At 42.7% G+C, this 24,376-nt stretch overlaps 1 protein-coding gene across 3 annotated transcripts in view; it reads left to right on the plus strand.

Moving 5' to 3' along the window:
* The window catches only part of RBMS3 (RNA binding motif single stranded interacting protein 3), a 932,710-nt gene that overhangs the window by 772,708 nt on the left and 135,626 nt on the right, over nucleotides 1-24,376 (plus strand). For all 3 annotated transcript variants that reach the window (XM_063922277.1, XM_063922278.1, XM_063922276.1), the window contains exon 7: nucleotides 6,221-6,327. In XM_063922277.1, coding sequence (XP_063778347.1) covers nucleotides 6,221-6,327 — 107 coding nt within the window. The remainder of the gene's footprint in view (nucleotides 1-6,220; nucleotides 6,328-24,376) is intronic.

The following is a 24,376-nucleotide window of genomic DNA, read 5'->3' on the forward strand; positions in this document are numbered from 1 at the left end:
TACAGCATTGCCGAGCTAAGATGATGAGAGTTCATGTCAACATGAGCTTATAAGATCAAAGAGAAGAGTAAATAACACACCCCTTAGTGGTACAAACTGACCCCCCACTTTACTTCACTTTATCAAGGTCAATGGCTGAAGTGGATGCAATAAACATGTACATTATGTTGACAAGAGACATTTTGTGGGGAACATTTAACTGCTTTAAAAGCTTTTTCTTTAAATCCGTTGTTAAGCACTGTGTAATTGTTTGATATTGTATCTTCCAGGCTAATAATGACATTTTATTCATGATACTTGTTAGAAACATTTGGTGAACTCCATTAGCTATACTCCATTAATACTCACTTAGGACCTGAAATCCTGTAATTGCCTAACATTAAGTTCTACCCTTAGACATACTCTGTTCTATCATCACGAGCAATATGACTAAATAATGTGTTTTTGTCATCTCTAATTATCATTTTTGATCCAGCAACACTAATATTATTATCACTGACTGACAGAACTGTGAGCTAGAAGTGTATACTGAGTGGGTGTACAAATTTATATTACAAATTCCAAGAAAAATAAATCAGGTTTCAAAGTCATATTTGGCTTGGTTTGTTTCTATTATATTGTCATTTAAGACCGTTTTGCAGGCTAAATGAGAAGGTGATACGTCTACCTGGAATTCAGGTTCTTAAAGTATCCACCGCTATTTTATATGATGCATACAGTCAGGTGTATTGACTGAGTACTCATAATAGACACTTGTTTAGCTGTGCACTTGTTCATTTAATACTATTTAATACAGTAGGCAGCCTTCACCTGATCATTCGGCAGTACTCCACACACATCGCCCTGTATAGAATTACCCCCTTAGTTGTGTCTTTATATCTCATGTCTATATGCTCTCATGCCCTTTTATGTCTTCTTGTACTTCTAACTGCTTATGGAGAGCCATGTCTGACAGCCAAGCAATGAGAAGAACAGATGCAGTTTGAAAATGCATGTACTTGTACTGTATGTGGTTTTAAGGGAACGAGGAAATGAATGTAAGACACAGGGGAGGGCTTAACATAGGAAACCTCGTCATCAGAAATTATATGAAACTTACCACCAAAAACTCAAACTATAATTCATTAAATTATTTCTGCACAATTAGCAGTGATGTCTGCAAGGTGTTGGCCTTGTCGCTGGAAACAGCAGATTATTCCTTGCATCCAATAAAGAGGTGCATGGATATCTGTGATGTTTGGCTACTCTACTAAGAGGTTATGTGTACAGCTGTACATTGCGACTGCACATCACCTCTAATTAAGCACAGGCCTAAAACTCCTTACTGTATGTTGGGAGGTATGCATGAGGGGATGGTATCTAGATCCGGGCGCTTGGGATACTGTCGGTCAGAATACTGACAAGGGCATCCCGATGTGCAGGGTCCCGACACCTAGTAGGTAAGTAGTCTAACCCTAACCCTCGCTTCCCGCAGCCTGACCTAAACCCCCCCCCCTTGCCACAGCCTAAACCTGGAGGTGCCTAACCCTCCCTCCCCAGAGCCTAACACTATCCCTCTCTCTTAGTGCCTAAACCTAACACTCCTTCTCCACAACCTAACATTAACCTTTCTCCCCGCAGCCTAACCCTCCCCCCGCAGCTTAAACCTCACCTCCCCCTGCAGCCTGACTCTTTCCCACCCCGGTATACTTACAATCGGGATGCTGGCAATCGGGGGGTTCCAGCACCGGTATTGTGAATCATTCCGAGATTCCGGCGTTGGTATTCTGATTGCTGGCAACATCCATTATAGATTTGAAAATAATACTGCAAGCATACATTTTATACATCTGTAACATAAACAGAGTATACAATAACATTAAAATAGTAAAAATATTTTGTTAATAGAAAACTTCAAAACAAAATGCATAGCAAAATTGAAGAAAGGGAAATTCAAAGGAGTTTATTACCCAAATTGTAGTAACAATAATGGTAAACAATAAATGAAAGCATTAGCTGACATGGGGGGGTCATTCTGAGTTGATCGCTAACTGCAGTTTTTCGCAGCGCAATGCGCAGGCACGTCGTACGGGTACAAAGCGAATCGTTGCTGGGTGATAGATTTAACGAAGAATCCATTCGCACAGCCGATCACGAGATTGACAGCAAGAAGGCGTTTATGGGTGTCTACTGACTGTTTTCAGTGAGTGTTTGGAAACACGCAGGCATGTCCAGGAGTTTGCAGGGCGGGTGTTTGACATCAATACCAGGACCAAAAAGACTGAAGTGATCGCAAGGGCTGCACACGCGTTCGCACACTTGCAAAGTGAAAATACACTCCCTCGTGGGTGGCAACTATGCGTTTGCATGGCTGCTAAAAGTAGCTAGCGAGCGAGCAACTCGGAATGGACCCCATTGTGAGGTGTATTGCTAATTTTGAATATTACAGCAAAAAGCATGGCAGGGGAATGGCAATGTTATTTGGCCAATATCAGCTTGGAGAAACTCTCTGCAAATCTTCTGGTTTTACAAGTTTGTAAATAATGTTTACTGAATTTTGCAGAATTTTTTTTTCTAAAAACATAACGGCAGCCAGGCATTTACCTTCCTGTACACAGCACATACAGAAAGTCCCTTTGTATTGTAGTTTCCTTAAGTAAAAACCTGTTCACCCTCCTAAAAAACATATCAATTAAATGTTGTTAGGTTTATTTCCAGTTGAAAGAAAAGAAGATATAAGATCCAGTCAGTCATATTTATTCAAAATGTATACTTCCAACTCATAGTATTATGATGTTGTACTATTAAGCAGTATGTATCATTACTGTGTAGTCTGGACTACAGCACTCATGACACAATGCCATTTGCTCAACAGGAATGTTGAAATAACAATGTGATGTCTGGTAATGCATGGCAAGTTCAGGACCAAGCAGTGTGGTACGATGATGCCTTACTAAAGAAAGAAATAGGTGATAATGAATCACTGTGCACTGTAATGTCCTGGTATAGCCCTAACAGATTGCTGTGATTAATGGCATGGCATCAGATCTTATTAAAAATGTACGGGTGCCACAAAAAAAACATCCCAACCTCGCAGAGCAATTACAGGACATACTGTAGCTGCAAAAACACCTTTAAGAGTCTGAAGAATGCTGTTAAATCGGTAACAAGTGCTGTAGAGAAGCCAGGTGTTTTCCACTCTGCCATATAAAATTCTCCACGTTTTCGTGTAAATGCACCCGACGAAAACCAGACAACAGAGCTTGCTCGATTCACAATCATGCCTGCTAATATGCTTAAAATGGTAAAAAGTCAAACTATAATTCGAAAAAATAAAATACTACTATAGCTATAGAATTTAATACACTGTAAATGTAACCTGCTATAGTGTTTAAGTTTAGGGTTGAATACTTAAAAAGGAATGCTCACTACAGCTGTCATATTTATATCAAAGTCCACTAGACATCTCATTATTGACTTGCCCCCACATCTCACTAATGACCTCTACCAGTTACAGTGTAATATACAGTATATATATATATATTATTATTTTTTTGCTTTTTCTTTTACTCATTTGCATAATGATAATTTTGTGCATGATCCAAGGCCATTCTTTATAGTACCAATGTGAATAGTATCTATTAGAAAATTGTTACTTTTCCAGTTAACAGACCAATGGAAGTAGCATGTATTTCCAGATACTGCATGTTAAGAGCTGGTAGCGAATGAGCAAGCCTAAAAGGGCATATACACTGGGCAACAGTAGCGATATTATCGACAATCAATATTACCCATGGTTGATATTTTCGCCAACGATTTATAGCCTACACACTGGACGATATCGATGGCCAGTTTGGACGATATGAGAGTACAGACATCGATATCGTCCAAATTGACTGGCATGTTTAACGATGATTGTTCAATGATGAATGATTGCAGGCACACGCATCATTCATCATTGTAGCATACACACTGAAAGATATGAACGATTTATCGTTCATTTATGAACAATATCGTTCATATCTTTCAAGATATCGCCCAGTGGGTAGGCCCCTTTACTATTGATTCTACAGACTAGAGAATTGGACCCCCTCAATTTAGATGCATTAAAGGAGCAACCACCAGCAGGTGAGAGGGTAAAGACCTCTTTATGAACTGCTTTACTAACTGTCATACTGTTGAGCTGAGTTACATGGCTGAGATCTAGTGCTGACATTTAATACTGATATGACTTACTATCCTGGTTGAATGGATGGACTAATATTGGGTCTGATTCATATTTGTATGGAGCTGCACAGCCGCAAGGAAGCAGCTGTGCAATGTAATCTATATATTATTAGACATACAGTATGACATATGCCTGTGATGCTGTTGTCTGAGAAGGGCGCATCCAAATTAAAGGACTTGGTCTTTATATTTGAATATATTATCAAATATTGGCAATGTAATTGGTTGCTTTGTTTCCGAGTCATGTGGCAAAATGTCCGCCTGCCATTTACAATGCATCTCCATTGTGCTCTGGAAATGTGGCAGTTGGTGAACTCTCCCTGTGCTCCTGCTGGGTGACCTGGAACATGTGACTTGCTGGGTGGTCTGGAAACTGTGACAGTTATTTTCAGCCACCCACTAAGCAGGGATATTTCAAAATTCAACTCCCTTGGGGGCAGATGTACTAAGCTTTGGAAAGTGATTAAGTGGAAAGAGATAAACTACTGTACCATCCAACCAGCTCCTAACTGCCATTTTTCAAACACAGCCTGTAACATGGCAGTTAGTAGCTCCTTGGCTGGTACTTTGGGGTCTATTTACTAAGCCTTGGATGGAGATAAAGCAGAGAGAGATAAAATATGAACCAACCAGCTCCTAACTGTCATTTTTCAAACAGCCTGTGACATGGAAGTTAGTATCTTGGTACTTTATCTCCATCCACTTTATCTCCACCCAAGGCTTAGTAAATAGACCCCTTTATCTCTACTGTATCTCCATCCAAGGCTTGGTACTGTACATCTCCCCCTGATGAGTCTGTCATAGGGTGTTACACAATTGTCATGTTATGCTTGATGATTGTTGAACATTTGTACAATCATACAGTATACCTTAAATGAGCGATTAGCGATATATCATTGAACAATATATCCATCAATGGTATAGTGCAGGGGTTCTCAAACTCGGTCCTCAGGACCCCACACAGTGCATGTTTTGCAGGTAACCCAGCAGGTGCACAGGTGTATTAATTACTCACTGACACATTTTAAAAGGCCCACAGGTGCAGCTAATTATTTCACTCGTGATTCTGTGAGGAGACCTGCAAAACATGCACTGTGTGGGGTCCTGAGGACTGAGTTTGAGAACCTATGGTATAGTGCATACAAACTGACCAATATCATTGAACGATATAGGTCAGTGACATCATCCCCTGCTTTCCCCGAACATGCAGCTCATCAATATAGTCAAAATAGCTTCTTGTTCAGTAGACCATAGATCAGTGGTTCTCAAACTCGGTCCTCAGGACCCCACACAGTGCATGTTGCACAGGTGTATTAATTACTCACTGACACATTTTAAAAGGTCTGCAGGTGGAGCTAATTATGTCACTTGTGATTCTGTGAGGAGACCTGCAAAACATGCACCGTGTGGGGTCCTGAGGACCGAGTTTGAGAACCTGTGCCATAGATGAATGACAATGAGCAGCATGTGCATGCATCATTCAGATACACACACTGGACGATATGAATGATAGATCTTTCAAAAGATATCGTTATCATTCATATCGTGCAGTGTTATCACTCAGTGTGTATGGGGCTTTTGATTCCAGAAGCAAATACAGAATGAGACGACTATTCTGCAAAATTATTTTATTAATTTTGCTCTGTGCTTGCTGGAAGGAAACAAGGAGGTGGTTGCTGTTAATAGTTGCTATATTATTCTTTTGTGAAGTCTTACATATTTATTCTATTAATCCTTGTATAAGTGCAATTCATCACAGTAGTTGCCTGTGATAGCTAAATACTCTCCTGTATCCATAACATGTATAACAGTGCTGTGCAGAAAGTGTTAATGTTCAGCAGAATTTTATGATCAAAAAGTCATTTTAACTGTTCAACGCAGCTGCAAGCTAGAAAAATGTAAAAGATCTTAACTAGCTTCAAAGATTTGTGCTATGGAGGACAGAGAGAGCTGCTAGCAGGATCATGTCTTGTGGATAATTGTAACAATCTAGCCGTATGACTTGTCATTTCAGCTCCACCAGAGCCTTTATTGTGTAAATTTGCGGATGGAGGACAAAAGAAAAGGCAAAATCAGAGCAAATACACACAGAATGGAAGGCCGTGGCCAAGGGATGGCGAGGTGAGTTCTAATAATAACAGTACTGAAAATGATCACCTCTCAATCACCTTATTTTATTGACTTGCAGAAGCCCTTAACTTTAAATACTGTCCATTGGTTTATCATAGTGACATCATTCTAAGTCTATAGTCCATTAGTTATACTGTCAGATAAAGTTTTTGTATTTGCCATTGGATAGTTAGTAGAATGTTAAGCTGTCTCTGGATGCAACATACTTTTGTCCTTTTGATACAGTTTTATTCAATATAAAGTAAAGTAGTTGATGTGTGTCTAGGTTCAACTAAAATGAAAAAGAAAAAACAAAAAAAACAAAAAAAACAACCAAAATAAAAACCAAAAAAATTATGTTGGTCATTCAGGTTTGTTAGCAAACCAAATTTAAATCTCTCTGCACATGTTACATCTGCCCCACCTGCAGTGCAATATGGTTTTTCTCATTAGTGTGCTTTTTACTTTGCTAACAGACCTGAATAAGACTCTATTTGCATGATAAAATATAAAGCAATCTACCCAGTAAAAGTTGCAGCAGTGCATATGTCAATTAACAAATAAAAGTAATCACATGGCTTAAATTAAAACAAAAGATTAAAAAACAGATTTAAAAAACTGTTCATAAACAGTTGAACAAACAGTGAGCAACATCAAGGAAAGGTAACTTTGATTTAAATAACTTATTCCTACACCACTTAACCCAAAATTAACTCACAAACTACCACAGCATGTTCACCATACTGCTGTTTCTTATTTCAATTCATGGAATTCTCACCAAATTTAACACATTCTGCACTCACCCTAAAACTCACCCCTCAGTGCACATTACAGCTTCTATTCTCCACTCCCCTCTTCATGAGCTTTATAATTACTTCTCTGCAAGTATTTTGACAACCACAATTGGCCACCATAATAAATACTCACAAACATCCACCAATATTTATTTCACTCTTCTGCTTTTTTTAGCTGGTGACATATCACCAAATCCAGGCCCCAACCACCTGTCCCACTCACACTCAGCTGTCTCAAAACAACATAGAAATCCATCTAACTTCATAAATATAACTTTTCTCCCATCCTCCTCCAAGTCACTAAAATGTGCCTTATTGAATGCACGCTCTGTAACAAATTAACATCCATCCATGACCTCTTTATCTCTCACAACTTTAATCTGCTGGCTATAAAAGAAACATGGCTTACACAATCAGACACAGCCTCCCCTGCAGCACTGGTACACGGTGGTTTCTACTTCACACACACATGCAGGCCTGGTAATAGTAATGGTGGTGGGGTTGGAATATTACTGTCCCAGTTTTTCACATACACAGTTCTACCTCAGGTTCCATCACTTGCATTCACAACAACTGAAGTTCACTCTATCAGGATTTTCACCCCCTTCTCTCTGTGTGTTGCAGCTATCTATCACCCTCCTGGGCAACCCAAACAACAATTTCTAGAAGATTTTTCTGTCTGGCTCCCACACTTCTTATCCTCTGACATCTCCACCCTCATTATGGGCGATTTCAATATAGCTCTTGACAGTCCAAAATCTACTCATGCCTCCAAACTCCTCTCTCTAACCTCTCTTGGCCTCACCCAATGGTCTGACTCCTCTACTCACCAGGGGGGCCACTGCCTTGATCTTGTGTTCACCAGGCTCTGCTCAGTTTCTGAATTCATTAACTCTCCTTTCCCTTTCTCTGATCACAACCTGATCACCTTCTCAATCTCTTCCATTACTCTAAACTCTATGACACTAAAAACAAGCAAGTCTCCTCGAACCCGCAGAAATACTAACAATATCAACTTTTACCAACTTTCCACTTCTCTTGAACAACTTCTCTCACCAATTTCTACATTTACCACACCTGAGACTGCTGAATCCCACCTGCACCAAACTGTAGAGCATGCCCTTGATGAAGTGGCTCCAGCTACCCATCACACTCCACGTAGGCTTAGATGCCAACCGTGGCACTCTAAATCAACCAGACACCTACAAAAACTGTCACATAAAGTATAACATCAGTGGCATAAATCTCAGAATCCAAGTAACTTTCTCACTTATAAGACCACCTACCACTCTTATCATCAGGCCCTGGACACTGCCAAACAAATATATTTCCAATCTCTCATCTCTTCTCATGCCACCAACCCCAAGTGACTTTTTAATACATTTAAATAACTACTTTACCCTCCCTCACCTCCCCACTAGCTACTATCCGTGCACAAGAACTTGCTTCCTACTTCAAGGATATGATCGATGAAATCCGAGAAGAAATGGTATTCTCTAACTCAGCCAGTGACCTGCTCAATTCCCTACCTGAACCCTCTGGCACTTTCTCTTCATTTGATCCCACAAGTGAAGTTGAATTATCAACACTCTTTTCATCCTCCTACTCCACTCCCTCTCTTCTGGATCCTATACCCTCACAAGTCAGTAAAACTTTATATCCTGTGCATATCCCAACCTTAACTGAAATCTGTAATCTCTCTCTCTCTCTCTCTCTCTCTCTCTCTCTCTCTACTGGTATCATTCCTTCTCTGTTTAAACATGCAGTGATTACTCCCATTCTGAAAAAACACAATTCTGACCCAAACACTCTCTCTAACAACCGTCCCATTTATCAGCTCCCATGTCTCTCCAAGCTACTTGAGAGTCTTGCCTACACTAGCCTTACACACGTTCTTAACTCCCACTACTTATTGGACCCACTTCAGTCAGGCTTTTGTGCCCAGCACTCCACAGAGATGGCCCTGTCCAAAGTAGTGAATGATCTGGTCACTGCTAGATCGAAAGGCCATTACACACTTCTTATTCTTCTAGAGCTCTCTGCTGCTTTTGACACTGTTGAACACTCTCTTCACATACAAACATTACAATCCCTAGGTCTTCAGGACACAGCCCTTACTCGGTTCTCATCCTACCTATCTAATCGCTCTTTCAGTGTTCACTTCTCTGATTCTACCTCTTCTTCTCTACCTCTGTCAGTTGGAGTACCGCAAGACTCTATACCTCATCTCTTGGTAAACTAATCAGCTCCTTCAGATTTCAGTATCATTTGTATGCTGATGATACTGAAATCTACCTATCCTCTCCAGATTTATCACTATCTGTTTTGGGGTTCCGGTATGAATGGTCGACAATGTTAAGGTTGACACTCATTAGGTCGACCACTATTGGTCTACATTGACATGGTTGACATGGACTAATGGTCAACGCATGAAAATGGTCGACACATAAAATGTCAACACTTGAAAAGGTCGACATGAGTTTTTTTAACTTTTTCTGGTGTAGTTTTCTGCGTAAAGTGATGGGGAACCCCAATTAGTTTACCGCGTCCCCTCGCATAGCTCGCTTAGCTCACCATGCTTCGGGCAAGATGCCTCGCTCCACTACCGCTGTGCTCGGCACAGGTTACCGTTCCCAATCGTAGTCCACGTGGATCAGAAAGTATGAAAAAGTTTTAAAAAAAGAAAAAAATTTGAAAAACTCATCTTTTCATGTGTCAACCATTTTCATTTGTCAACCAGTTGTCCATGTTGACCATGTCAAAGTCAACCAATAGTGGTCGACCTAATGAGTGTTAACCTTAACATTGTCGACCATCTGACCGGATACCCTGTATTAGTTCATGTCACTGAATGCCTGTCTGCCAATTCATCTTGGATGTCATCTTGCCACCTCAATCTCAACATTTCCAAAACAGAATTAATTATATTCCTACCAGCCAAGAGTAGTTACCAACCTGATATCTCCATAACTGTTGACAATACGACTATCCACCCTACCCCACAAGCTCGCTGCCTAGGTGTCACCCTTGACTCTGAACTGTCCTTTGTTCCACACATTCAATCTGTTTCTAAATCATGTTACATGCACCTAAAAAACATATCCAAAATACGTCTTTATCTTACACTAGACACTGTAAAAACTCTAATCCATGCACTCAACATCTCCTGCATTGATAATTGTAATAATCTCCTTACTGGTCTTCCCAAACATAGGCTCTAACCGCTACAATCCATTTTAAATGCAGCTGCGAGGCTAATCTTCCTTGCTAGACGTTCTTCCTCTGCTGATCCGCTCTGTCATTCCCTTCATTGGTTACCGGTATTCTACCGTCTTAAATATAAAATACTTTTACTTACATACAGGGCTATTAACCAAACTGCACAATCATACATCTCTTCACTCATCTCAAAATATCTCCCTACCAGACCTCTCCGCTCTGCGCAAGATCTGCATTTCTCTCCACATGTATTACTTGTTCCCACTCAAAATTACAGGACTTTATCCGGGCTTCTCCCACTCTGTGGAATGCCCTCCCACGCACAATAAGACTAACCTCTAGTCTATATAAGAAACTGCTAATAAATAATAATAATTCCATTTTCAAATCATCATTGCTGTGCAGGTTTGTTATATGCAAACCAGTACTAGAAAACAGACTCAGTCTGGAGGACAACTATTTTCCTAAAATCCTTCTGAACTCTTTTTGCCAGTCCATTGTTGACACACAAAATGAAAACAAGCTTTAATTCTCTCATCTAATAATATCTTTCACCTCTTTTTAAAAACTAGAGGCATAATAACAAAAACATTTTAAGATATGTTATATACATCTTTATTACATTCCTTAAAATACAAATATAATATTTAGTAACATAGCATTATTTAATACACAGAGTATGTTAGATGGTATATTGTCGCATAATATCATTGCAGTAAGTGTCTGCTGTATGTATGGATGTTAGATATTCACATAAATTCATGTTTAGGGCCTACCCAATTCACTCTGGGTTTTGTAGAAAGATTTTTAAAGGACCCACAACCATTCAAGATGCTTCTCAATTTAATGCATAGCTAAAATTATACCTACGCACTGGAATACACCATTTCCCCCCAAAAAAATAAATGCTGTAAATTATTCATTACATCTTTAATAATCTGATGTGAGTCGCTGCTGTGCGTATACATATAGAGTAGACTATAGATCATGCTGGGTTGTGTATGGAATACCGTCAGGGATGATGCCGGCGATCATAACACCGACACCGGCATCCTGATTGCCAAAATCCTGACAGCGGCAAGCAAGTAAACTAACCCTATCCCTCCCCTTCTGCAGCCTAACCCTAACCCTTCCCAACCCCCCCTGCATCCTATCCCTAACTCTTCCCCTACTGCCGAACCTTAACCACACCCCTCCCCCCCTTGCAGCCTAACCCTAACCCTCCCTAGCTTAATTATGTTCAAGATTCCGGCTGTTGGGATTTTGGCGCTGGTCTTCTAACCACCAGCTTCCCGTCCGTTGGGATGCCAACTACATCCCATCACATCAGATCATACACCCTTGAGTAGGGTAACACGGAATATAACTACAACCCATACAGTACATTTCAAAAGATCACCCCCTCTTTGTCTGCTATAGTTATCTTTAAAACTTCAAATAATAATTTGTCTTTTTTGAAATTGACATTTACAGTTACCGCTCTCCTACGTCCCCATAAAACAACAAATTCTGTTGAAATTGTTTTTCTTCACCTTTGCATAAAATATCACTGACATTTGAGAATGATTCCAAAAATAGCGAGATCACAGATAAAAGTTTAAAAAAAAAAACCTGAAAAATATTTATAGAACAAATATCTAACATACAGTCATCATCGACATGGATTAAATATAATTTTATTTGGTGATGAGTCTACTGAACCTTAAAAACTACAGGATGAATAGCCAGAGTGGATTGTGTTATGTTTACAGTGTGCCCAAAGGCATAATATATTCTGACAACCACACTGGGAATTTTCCGAAGATGTGCCAAGAGTGGTATACTATGATTTGGTGACCTTAACATTGGAACATACTGTATTATTTCTTACCTGCTCTACCAAAATGTCCGGGAGAAAAGACAAGCCTCCCAGATACTGCCTACTTCCCCTTAATAACTGTATTCAGTGACACAGATTGCGGCACCGGACAGTGAGAGGACAGGGTCATGATGCCACAGTTCACAATGGCTTGTCCCTGCACCCTCCACCCATCCAGAATTCCTGGCTAAGTCTGGGGGGACTAATTCAGATCTGGTTGTATCTGCAGCACACAGTGCAAAGTACCAATATTCAGTACTTTGTGCACACGCCAACACATGCATATTGCCGCCTTTTTTGGGAGAGTACCAGGGCCAGGTTCTCCATTAGAAGACAGAGATTTCCTGGCCTCTATGTAGGAACTGTGGGACCGGCTTGCATTTCCTCATGGGTTATGCAGACAGCAGATGGAGCCCCAGGTGATATGATGCTGCATCCTAGGATGCAGCCAGCCGATGGTGTCGCAGGTGATATGATGCTGCGTCCTATGATGCAGCCAGCCGATGGAGTCACAGGTTATATGATGCTACGTCCTAGGATGCAGCACAGACACAGTAGATGCCTCCTGCTACATTACCATATTTGTGTATCGCTGCTGCTTCCAAGAAGCAGCAGCGATGCCTCCTCCATCTGCATATGAATCAGGCCCAGAGTGAGCATGCCTATGTTTTTCCAACAGCTGTGTGTACTGCATTTGACAGCTAGTTGTGTATTTTAAAACCCCTTTACTCCTTAAGACAATCTATTTCTGAATTAAATATGTTCTTTAAACACACAAGCAGAAACATCTAAAATGTATACTTAAATGAGACAGACAGACAGATAGATAGATAGATAGATAGATAGATAGATAGATAGATAGATAGATAGATAGATACTATAGATTAGATTAGATTCCCATAGTCTTGCTGCTGCTCATAGGGCCTAATTCAGACCTGATCGCTGCTGTGCATTTTCTCACAGCAGCCGATCAGGTCTGAAGTGCGCATGCGCCGGCGCATTCCAGACAGCCGATGGCCGTCTCAGCCCTTATTGACAGGAAGAAGCGGTCACTGGGCGGGATGTGGCGAGCCGGCGGTGTTTGGTCGCTGTTTTAGGTGCGTGGTTCAGGTAGCGCAGGCGACCGTGCAGGGGGTGGGCCACGGCTGCTGCGTGACATCATATGCAGCTGCTGTGACCCGGTCAGCGACGAGTAGCTCCGTGCCAGTGCGCAGGAGCTGCGCTGGTAGGGAGCTACTGTTCATGTACAAAAGCATCGCCGCTGTGCAATGCTTTAGTACTTGTGCGGTGGGGTAGGGCCTGACATGCGGGGCGGACTAGTCCTATGCTGGGCGTCTCCCCACATGTCAGGGAAGCTGATCGTAGATGTGCGAAATTTAGCACATCTATGATCAGGTCTGAATTGGGCCCATTGTTTGGCTAAATCACGGAAAGCCAACCTACTTCTCTTCACTTAGATCTTGCGTTTGGTTCATGGCACATGGAAAAGATTACCTACTGTATTTGATAAGGAAAATTTCATTAGATCTAGGTTTCCTGGCTCTATACATAAATTGATCCTCCTCACACGCTAGTCTGCCCCAATGCTGTCTACAGTAACTTACCCTTACCTTGCCCTACTGTCACCCACCCATATATTGGAGCGAGTCCTTGTCCTCATTTCACCATCCTCCAAAGTCCGTATTTATTGATTCCCATTTGTCTGATGACTTACTGTCCCCTCTCCCCTTCCTTTTCACAAACTTTTCAAAATATGTTTTGGCAAATGCAGGGGTGCTCAACAAACGGCCCTTCAGCTGTAGTAGAACTACATATCCCAGCATATCATGTCACAGTTTCAGCGTTCCTTAATAGCAAAACTGCAGCAGGGCATGCTGACATGTTGAGCGCCCCTGGGCCATTGCCTCAGTATGTGTTTCCATACAATTGTTCTCTTTATTGCAATTCTCATTTGAACTGCATTCTGCTCTGTGCTTACATCGCCATTTGTTTATGTATGCAGCCTAAAATTCTAAAATACAAGTATATATATATGGGATCCAGTCTGAAGATCGACAGTATCTAGGTCGATAATGTTTAGGTCGACCACTATAGGTCGACAGTCACTAGGTCGACATGGATGGAAGGTCGACAGGGTTTTCATGTGCTAGGTCCTGAGGAGGAAAGGGATCTAGGAGTCACTATTTCAGATGACTTAAAGGCAGGTAAGCAATGTAACAAGGCAATAAGGAAGGCTAGTCAGATGCTTGGCTGCATTGGGAGAGGAATCAGCAGCAGAAAGAAAGAAGTAATAATGCCACTGTATAGGTCATTGGTACGGCCTCATCTAGAATACTGTATTCAGTTCTGGAGGCCATATCTTCAAAAGGATATTAATACATTAGAAACTGTACAAAGGAGGGCAACTAAAATGGTGCATGGCCTACATCACAAAACATACCCAGAAAGACTAAGAAATCTCAATATGTATAGTTTGGAGCAGAGAAGAGAAAGGGGGGACATGATAGAAACTTTCAAATATATGAAGGGTTTTAACAAAGTCCAGGAGGGAAACATTCTCCAAATGAAGAGAAGCAATAGGACACGAGGACATGCACTGAGACTGGAGGGGGGGAGGTTCAGGGGAAATTTGCGGAAAAATTATTTCACAGAAAGGGTAGTGGACAAGTGGAATAGCCTCCCATCAGAGGTGGTAGAGGCTAAGACAGTAGAGCAATTTAAACATGCATGGGATAGACATAAGGATATCCTTACAAAGAAATAAGGAACAAATAAGGTTAGTGATAAAAAAAAAATAATATATAAAAAAAAAAAAGGGGCAGACTAGATGGGCCAAGTGGTTCTTATCTGCCGACAAATTCTATGTTTCTATGTTTCTATGACATGAGTTTTTCACATTTTTTTTCGAATTTTTTTCATACTTAACGATCCACGTGGACTACGATTGGAACGGTAATCTGTGCCGAGCGAAGCGGTAGCGGAGCGAAGGCACCATGCCCGAAGCATGGCGAGCGAAGCGAGCCATGCGAGGTGACGTGGTGCACTAATTTGGGATCCCGGTCACTCTACGAAGAAAACGACACCCCAAAAAAAAAATCCTCATGTCGACCTTTAGACCCGTCGACCTAGCACATGTTGACCTAGAAACCCTGTCGACCTTCCATCCATGTCGACCTAGTGACTGTCGACCTATAGTGGTCGACCTAAACATTGTCGACCTAGATACTGTCGATTTGATGAACCACACCCATATATATATATATATATATATATATATATATACACACAGTATATATATATATATATATATATATATATATACTGTATGTTGTATTTACTGTAAATATAAAGTATATACTCGCAAAGAAGTGACACGTGTAATAAAAAAGTGTCAATATACCTTAAATCATCAGTTTAAGACTGGAAGTTAGAATGAACTATCATTTAATAAACATGGAATATTATTAAGCATTGAGTATGATTGCATGAGGGACAGGGCCGCATCTGGGACTGAGCAAGCAATGGCATTGCCCAGGGCACATGCACAGGGCCTAGGGGGCAGCACCATTGCTTAACTGGTGGCAGTGTCGCTGCCCAAATGTCACTTGTGTTTGGCCTGGAATGGCTACCTGCAGCCTGGACAGCCACTGCAAAGCTCATTTCTAGTCCGATTAGCCTTGCCCCCGGGGAGTTCTGCTATTGCCTTGCATGAGTATTTTCACTCATACACTTAGCAATAATGAGTGCTGCAAACCCCGGTGTGTGACTTCATCGTCTTGCCTTGGTGATGAGAGATTGCAGCGTACCCACTGAATCCTCTATGCTTTATTCTCAGCATTTCTGCACTTGTAAAGCTCACTAATGCCTTTTAGTTTTTGTCTTTTATAAATGAGCAACCCAGCTCCATCGGAGTCATTAATTTGGAAAGTAATCATAGAAAAAGATCATGTGAGAGATGACTTTTCCCATAGTGCCACAAATCCAGTAAGAGACGCCAGTTAGAGTTGTAATGGATGGTGCCAACTTTCCCCTTACAGACATTGTGAAATGATTAGTGGGTCTGCGCTGGGCACATGTATAATTCAAGCACACATTTCCATTTTTGTTTCTGTGAAGATGGGCAGCACTTCTGTTTGCTTTAGACGTCTGTGTTCAGGACTGATGCATTTGCCATTCAGACAAGCGATTCTAGTACCCTGTTCAGCAGCTGAATATTCCGTTACCATCCAGTTAGCAACAGTTTCCATTCCCTTCAGAAATAACATACAGATGTCAAAATATATAACAAACAAATGACAAAATGTACATAATGCTCATCATCAGCTTCCTGAATAAGTTATTAAATGTAAAGGCTTTCAGCTGAGCAACTATTGATTTCCACTGATGGGATATAATAGGAACTATGCTGTATAGGTTAAAACTGATGTGATCGTAGAAACTCATAGAATTCATATAATAGATGTAAAGCCATACTTTAATACAGCTAATACTGTTCTCAAGTATTCATTTTACACAAAAGATAGCAAAGGTTCTGTCACAGTCACCCTCTACACTGTCTACAGGCACCGTCTTGCTGAGGATGTCGCCTGTTGGGTCTACCACACACAGTGGGGCAGATGTATTAACTAGAGATGAGCGGGTTCGGTTTCTCTGAATCCGAACCCGCACGAACTTCATGTTTTTTTTCACGGGTCCGAGCGACTCGGATCTTCCCGCCTTGCTCGGTTAACCCGAGCGCGCCCGAACGTCATCATGACGCTGTCGGATTCTCGCGAGACTCGGATTCTATATAAGGAGCCGCGCGTCGCCGCCATTTTCACACGTGCATTGAGATTGATAGGGAGAGGACGTGGCTGGCGTCCTCTCCATTTAGATTAGAAGAGAGAGAGAGAGAGATTGACCTGATTTACTGGAGCTTAGGAGTACTGTAGAACTGTAGAGAGTGCAGAGTTTACTAGTGACTGACCACAGTGACCACCAGACAGTGCAGTTTTATTTAATATATCCGTTCTCTGCCTGAAAAAAACGATACACAGTGACTCAGTCACATACCATATCTGTGTGCACTGCTCAGCCCAGTGTGCTGCATCATCCATGTATATATCTGACTGTGCTCAGCTCACACATCTTATAATTGTGGGGGAGACTGGGGAGCACTGCAGTGCCAGTTATAGGTTATAGCAGGAGCCAGGAGTACATATTATTATTAAAATTAAACAGTGCACACTTTTGCTGCAGGAGTGCCACTGCCAGTGTGACTGACCAGTGACCTGACCACACTGACCACCAGTATAGTTAGTAGTATAGTATACTATATTGTGATTGCCTGAAAAAGTTAAACACTCGTATCTGACTGTGCTCAGCTCACACATCTTATAATTGTGGGGGAGACTGGGGAGCACTGCAGTGCCAGTTATAGGTTATAGCAGGAGCCAGGAGTACATATTATTATTAAAATTAAACAGTGCACACTTTTGCTGCAGGAGTGCCACTGCCAGTGTGACTGACCAGTGACCTGACCACACTGACCACCAGTATAGTTAGTAGTATAGTATACTATATTGTGATTGCCTGAAAAAGTTAAACACTCGTCGTGTGACTTCACTTGTGTGGTGTTTTTTTTTTTATTCTATAAAAAACTCATTCTGCTGACAGACAGTGTCCAGCAGGTCCGTCATTATATAATATATACCTGTCCGGCTGCAGTAGTGATATATATATATATTTTTTATATCATTATTTATCATCCAGTCGCAGCAGACACAGTACGGTAGTTCACGGCTGTAGCTACCTCTGTGTCGGCACTCGGCAGTCCGTCCATAATTGTATACCACCTACCCGTGGTTTTTTTTTCTTTCTTCTTTATACATACATACTACTACTACATCTCTTTATCAACCAGTCTATATTAGCAGCAGACACAGTACAGTACAGTAGTCCACGGCTGTAGCTACCTCTGTGTCGGCACTGGGCAGTCCGTCCATAATTGTATACCACCTACCCGTGGTTTTTTTTTCTTTCTTCTTTATACATACATACTACTACTACATCTCTTTATCAACCAGTCTATATTAGCAGCAGACACAGTACAGTACGGTAGTCCACGGCTGTAGCTACCTCTGTGTCGGCACTGGGCAGTCCGTCCATAATTGTATACCACCTACCCGTGGTTTTTTTTTCTTTCTTCTTTATACATACATACTACTACTACTACATCTCTTTATCAACCAGTCTATATTAGCAGCAGACACAGTACAGTACGGTAGTCCACGGCTGTAGCTACCTCTGTGTCGGCACTGGGCAGTCCGTCCATAATTGTATACCACCTACCCGTGGTTTTTTTTTCTTTCTTCTTTATACATACATACTACTACTACTACATCTCTTTATCAACCAGTCTATATTAGCAGCAGACACAGTACAGTACGGTAGTCCACGGCTGTAGCTACCTCTGTGTCGGCACTCGGCAGTCCGTCCATAATTGTATACCACCTACCCGTGGTTTTTTTTTCTTTCTTCTTTATACATACATACTACTACTACATCTCTTTATCAACCAGTCTATATTAGCAGCAGACACAGTACAGTACGGTAGTCCACGGCTGTAGCTACCTCTGTGTCGGCACTGGGCAGTCCGTCCATAATTGTATACCACCTACCCGTGTTTTTTTTTCTTTCTTCTTTATACATACATACTACTACTACATCTCTTTATCAACCAGTCTATATTAGCAGCAGACACAGTACAGTACGGTAGTCCACGGCTGTAGCTACCTCTGTGTCGGCACTGGGCAGTCCGTCCATAATTGTATACCACCTACCCGTGGTTTTTCTTTCTTTCTTCTTTATACATACATACTACTACTACATCTCTTTATCAACCAGTCTATATTAGCAGCAGACACAGTACAGTACGGTAGTCCACGGCTGTAGCTACCTCTGTGTCGGCACTCGGCAGTCCGTCCATAATTGTATACCACCTACCCGTGGTTTTTTTTTCTTTCTTCTTTATACATACATACTACTACTACATCTCTTTATCAACCAGTCTATATTAGCAGCAGACACAGTACAGTACGGTAGTCCACGGCTGTAGCTACCTCTGTGTCGGCACTCGGCAGTCCATCCATAATTGTATACTAGTATCCATCCATCTCCATTGTTTACCTGAGGTGCCTTTTAGTTGTGCCTATTAAAATATGGAGAACAAAAATGTTGAGGTCCCAAAATTAGGGAAAGATCAAGATCCACTTCCACCTCGTGCTGAAGCTGCTGCCACTAGTCATGGCCGAGACGATGAAATGCCAGCAACGTCGTCTGCCAAGGCCGATGCCCAATGTCATAGTACAGAGCATGTCAAATCCAAAACACCAAATATCAGTAAAAAAAGGACTCCAAGACCTAAAATAAAATTGTCGGAGGAGAAGCGTAAACTTGCCAATATGCCATTTACCACACGGAGTGGCAAGGAACGGCTGAGGCCCTGGCCTATGTTCATGGCTAGTGGTTCAGCTTCACATGAGGATGGAGGCACTCAGCCTCTCGCTAGAAAAATGAAAAGACTCAAGCTGGCAAAAGCAGTAGCACCGCAAAGAACTGTGCGTTCTTCGAAATCCCAAATCCACAAGGAGAGTCCAATTGTGTCGGTTGCGATGCCTGACCTTCCCAACACTGGACGTGAAGAGCATGCGCCTTCCACCATTTGCACGCCCCCTGCAAGTGCTGGAAGGAGCACCCGCAGTCCAGTTCCTGATAGTCAGATTGAAGATGTCAGTGTTGAAGTACACCAGGATGAGGAGGATATGGGTGTTGCTGGCGCTGGGGAGGAAATTGACCAGGAGGATTCTGATGGTGAGGTGGTTTGTTTAAGTCAGGCACCCGGGGAGACACCTGTTGTCCGTGGGAGGAATAGGGCCGTTGACATGCCTGGTGAAAATACCAAAAAAATCAGCTCTTCGGTGTGGAAGTATTTCACCAGAAATGCGGACAGCAGGTGTCAAGCCGTGTGTTCCCTTTGTCAAGCTGTAATAAGTAGGGGTAAGGACGTTAACCACCTCGGAACATCCTCCCTTATACGTCACCTGCAGCGCATTCATAATAAGTCAGTGACAAGTTCAAAAACTTGGGCCGACAGTGGAAGCAGTCCACTGACCAGTAAATCCCTTCCTCTTGTAACCAAGCTCACGCAAACCACCCCACCAACTCCCTCAGTGTCAATTTCCTCCTTCTCCAGGAATGCCAATAGTCCTGCAGGCCATGTCACTGGCAATTCTGACGAGTCCTCTCCTGCCTGGGATTCCTCCGATGCATCCTTGCGTGTAACGCCTACTGCTGCTGGCGCTGCTGTTGTTGCTGCTGGGAGTCGATGGTCATCCCAGAGGGGAAGTCGTAAGCCCACTTGTACTACTTCCAGTAAGCAATTGACTGTCCAACAGTCCTTTGCGAGGAAGATGAAATATCACAGCAGTCATCCTGTTGCAAAGCGGATAACTGAGTCCTTGACAACTATGTTGGTGTTAGACGTGCGTCCGGTATCCGCCGTTAGTTCACAGGGAACTAGACAATTTATTGAGGCAGTGTGCCCCCGTTACCAAATACCATCTAGGTTCCACTTCTGTAGGCAGGCGATACCGAGAATGTACACGGACGTCAGAAAAAGACTCACCAGTGTCCTAAAAAATGCAGTTGTACCCAATGTCCACTTAACCACGGACATGTGGACAAGTGGAGCAGGGCAGGGTCAGGACTATATGACTGTGACAGCCCACTGGGTAGATGTATGGACTCCCGCCGCAAGAACAGCAGCGGCGGCACCAGTAGCAGCATCTCGCAAACGCCAACTCTTTCCTAGGCAGGCTACGCTTTGTATCACCGCTTTCCAGAATACGCACACAGCTGAAAACCTCTTACGGCAACTGAGGAAGATCATCGCAGAATGGCTTACCCCAATTGGACTCTCCTGTGGATTTGTGGCATCGGACAACGCCAGCAATATTGTGTGTGCATTAAATATGGGCAAATTCCAGCACGTCCCATGTTTTGCACATACCTTGAATTTGGTGGTGCAGAATTTTTTAAAAAACGACAGGGGCGTGCAAGAGATGCTGTCGGTGGCCAGAAGAATTGCGGGACACTTTCGGCGTACAGGCACCACGTACAGAAGACTGGAGCACCACCAAAAACTACTGAACCTGCCCTGCCATCATCTGAAGCAAGAAGTGGTAACGAGGTGGAATTCAACCCTCTATATGCTTCAGAGGTTGGAGGAGCAGCAAAAGGCCATTCAAGCCTATACAATTGAGCACGATATAGGAGGTGGAATGCACCTGTCTCAAGTGCAGTGGAGAATGATTTCAACGTTGTGCAAGGTTCTGATGCCCTTTGAACTTGCCACACGTGAAGTCAGTTCAGACACTGCCAGCCTGAGTCAGGTCATTCCCCTCATCAGGCTTTTGCAGAAGAAGCTGGAGGCATTGAAGAAGGAGCTAAAAGGGAGCGATTCCGCTAGGCATGTGGGACTTGTGGATGCAGCCCTTAATTCGCTTAACAAGGATTCACGGGTGGTCAATCTGTTGAAATCAGAGCACTACATTTTGGCCACCGTGCTCGATCCTAGATTTAAAACCTACCTTGGATCTCTCTTTCCGGCAGACACAAGTCTGCTGGGGTGCAAAGACCTGCTGGTGACAAAATTGTCAAGTCAAGCGGAACGCGACCTGTCAACATCTCCTCCTTCACATTCTCCCGCAACTGGGGGTGCGAGGAAAAGGCTCAGAATTCCGAGCCCACCCGCTGGCGGTGATGCAGGGCAGTCTGGAGCGACTGCTGATGCTGACATCTGGTCCGGACTGAAGGACCTGACAACGATTACGGACATGTCGTCTACTGTCACTGCATATGATTCTCTCAACATTGAAAGAATGGTGGAGGATTATATGAGTGACCGCATCCAAGTAGGCACGTCACACAGTCCGTACTTATACTGGCAGGAAAAAGAGGCAATTTGGAGGCCCTTGCACAAACTGGCTTTATTCTACCTAAGTTGCCCTCCCACAAGTGTGTACTCCGAAAGAGTGTTTAGTGCCGCCGCTCACCTTGTCAGCAATCGGCGTACGAGGTTACATCCAGAAAATGTGGAGAAGATGATGTTCATTAAAATGAATTATAATCAATTCCTCCGCGGAGACATTGACCAGCAGCAATTGCCTCCACAAAGTACACAGGGAGCTGAGATGGTGGATTCCAGTGGGGACGAATTGATAATCTGTGAGGAGGGGGATGTACACGGTGATATATCGGAGGATGATGATGAGGTGGACATCTTGCCTCTGTAGAGCCAGTTTGTGCAAGGAGAGATTAATTGCTTCTTTTTTGGTGGGGGTCCAAACCAACCCGTCATATCAGTCACAGTCGTGTGGCAGACCCTGTCACTGAAATGATGGGTTGGTTAAAGTGTGCATGTCCTGTTTATACAACATAAGGGTGGGTGGGAGGGCCCAAGGACAATTCCATCTTGCACCTCTTTTTTCTGTTATTTTTCTTTGCGTCATGTGCTGTTTGGGGAGGGTTTTTTGGAAGGGACATCCTGCAGTGCCACTCCTAGATGGGCCCGGTGTTTGTGTCGGCCACTAGGGTCGCTAATCTTACTCACACAGCTACCTCATTGCGCCTCTTTTTTTCTTTGCGTCATGTGCTGTTTGGGGAGGGTTTTTTGGAAGGGACATCCTGCGTGACACTGCAGTGCCACTCCTAGATGGGCCAGGTGTTTGTGTCGGGCACTTGGGTCGCTGAGCTTAGTCACACAGCTACCTCATTGCACCTCTTTTTTTCTTTGCGTCATGTGCTGTTTGGGGAGTGTTTTTTGGAAGGGCCATCCTGCGTGACACTGCAGTGCCACTCCTAGATGGGCCAGGTGTTTGTGTCGGCCACTAGGGTCGCTTAGCTTAGTCATCCAGCGACCTCGGTGCAAATTTTAGGACTAAAAATAATATTGTGAGGTGTGAGGTATTCAGAATAGACTGAAAATGAGTGGAAATTATGGTTTTTGAGGTTAATAATAATATGGGATCAAAATGACCCCCAAATTCTATGATTTAAGCTGTTTTTTAGGGTTTTTTGAAAAAAACACCCGAATCCAAAACACACCCGAATCCGACAAAAAAAATTCGGTGAGGTTTTGCCAAAACGCGGTCGAACCCAAAACACGGCCGCGGAACCGAACCCAAAACCAAAACACAAAACCAGAAAAATTTCAGGCGCTCATCTCTAGTATTAACCTGGAGAAGGGATAAACCAGTGATAAGCGCAAGGTGATAACGCACCAGCCAATCATTACGGGTTTGAAAAATGACAGTTAGGAGCTGATTGGCCGGTGCGTTATCACCTTGCACTTATCACTGCTTTATCACTTCTTTATCCCTTCTTCTTTATCCCTTCTCCAGGCGTAATACATCCGCCCCACTGTTCTGGAAGCAGAGTGTATAGCATGCAATCTCCCTTGACCATATGTCCCACTCCCATATGCCACTGAGGATAAGCACTCAGGAAGCCACAGTCAGAGCATTAGTGAAAGGTATACAGTTCTCCAACAGCGCATAGGAAGGGTGTCGGGGTCTGTAAAAGGAATACATACGCGTTACCAGCGGTCAGGATGCATGCAACACAAGCATCCTGATGGTGAGAATCTCGTCAGTTTCACACTAGGGTGGGGAAATACATTGTACAAGGTCAGATGTTTATACTTTGTTATTATTTTGTCATCTCAAAAACTGACATTTGTGCTACATTTCTCCTTTAAGTGTTTATTTCTTATTTCATATTTCATTTTATAAAATATTGTATTAGAGCTCACAATGGGGATTTGTGTATCACAATGATAGCTACTAAGTAAATATAACTGTACAGTAGAGTATATGAATGTAGTATTGGGTGGGTTTGTAACATACTTTTGTATTTTGGGGTGTTCTTCCAGGGTTCTGGGATAGTAGACTGACCTCCCAGATCCAACTGTCCCCCTTCTAAAGAAGGCGGGGTCTTGATAATGCAATTAACATCATCTCCCAGTGCCCCAGCACTTGCCCTGTGGACCTTCTCTCATGGATCTCCCTGAGGGGACAAATAAAACCCTGGGGAAGTATGTGATTAGGGATGAGAAAACCTGACATGATTTGACTTACAGTATTTATGGGCC

This window comes from Pseudophryne corroboree, chromosome 5 (genome assembly GCF_028390025.1).
Source record: "Pseudophryne corroboree isolate aPseCor3 chromosome 5, aPseCor3.hap2, whole genome shotgun sequence".
Lineage (NCBI taxonomy): Eukaryota > Metazoa > Chordata > Amphibia > Anura > Myobatrachidae > Pseudophryne > Pseudophryne corroboree.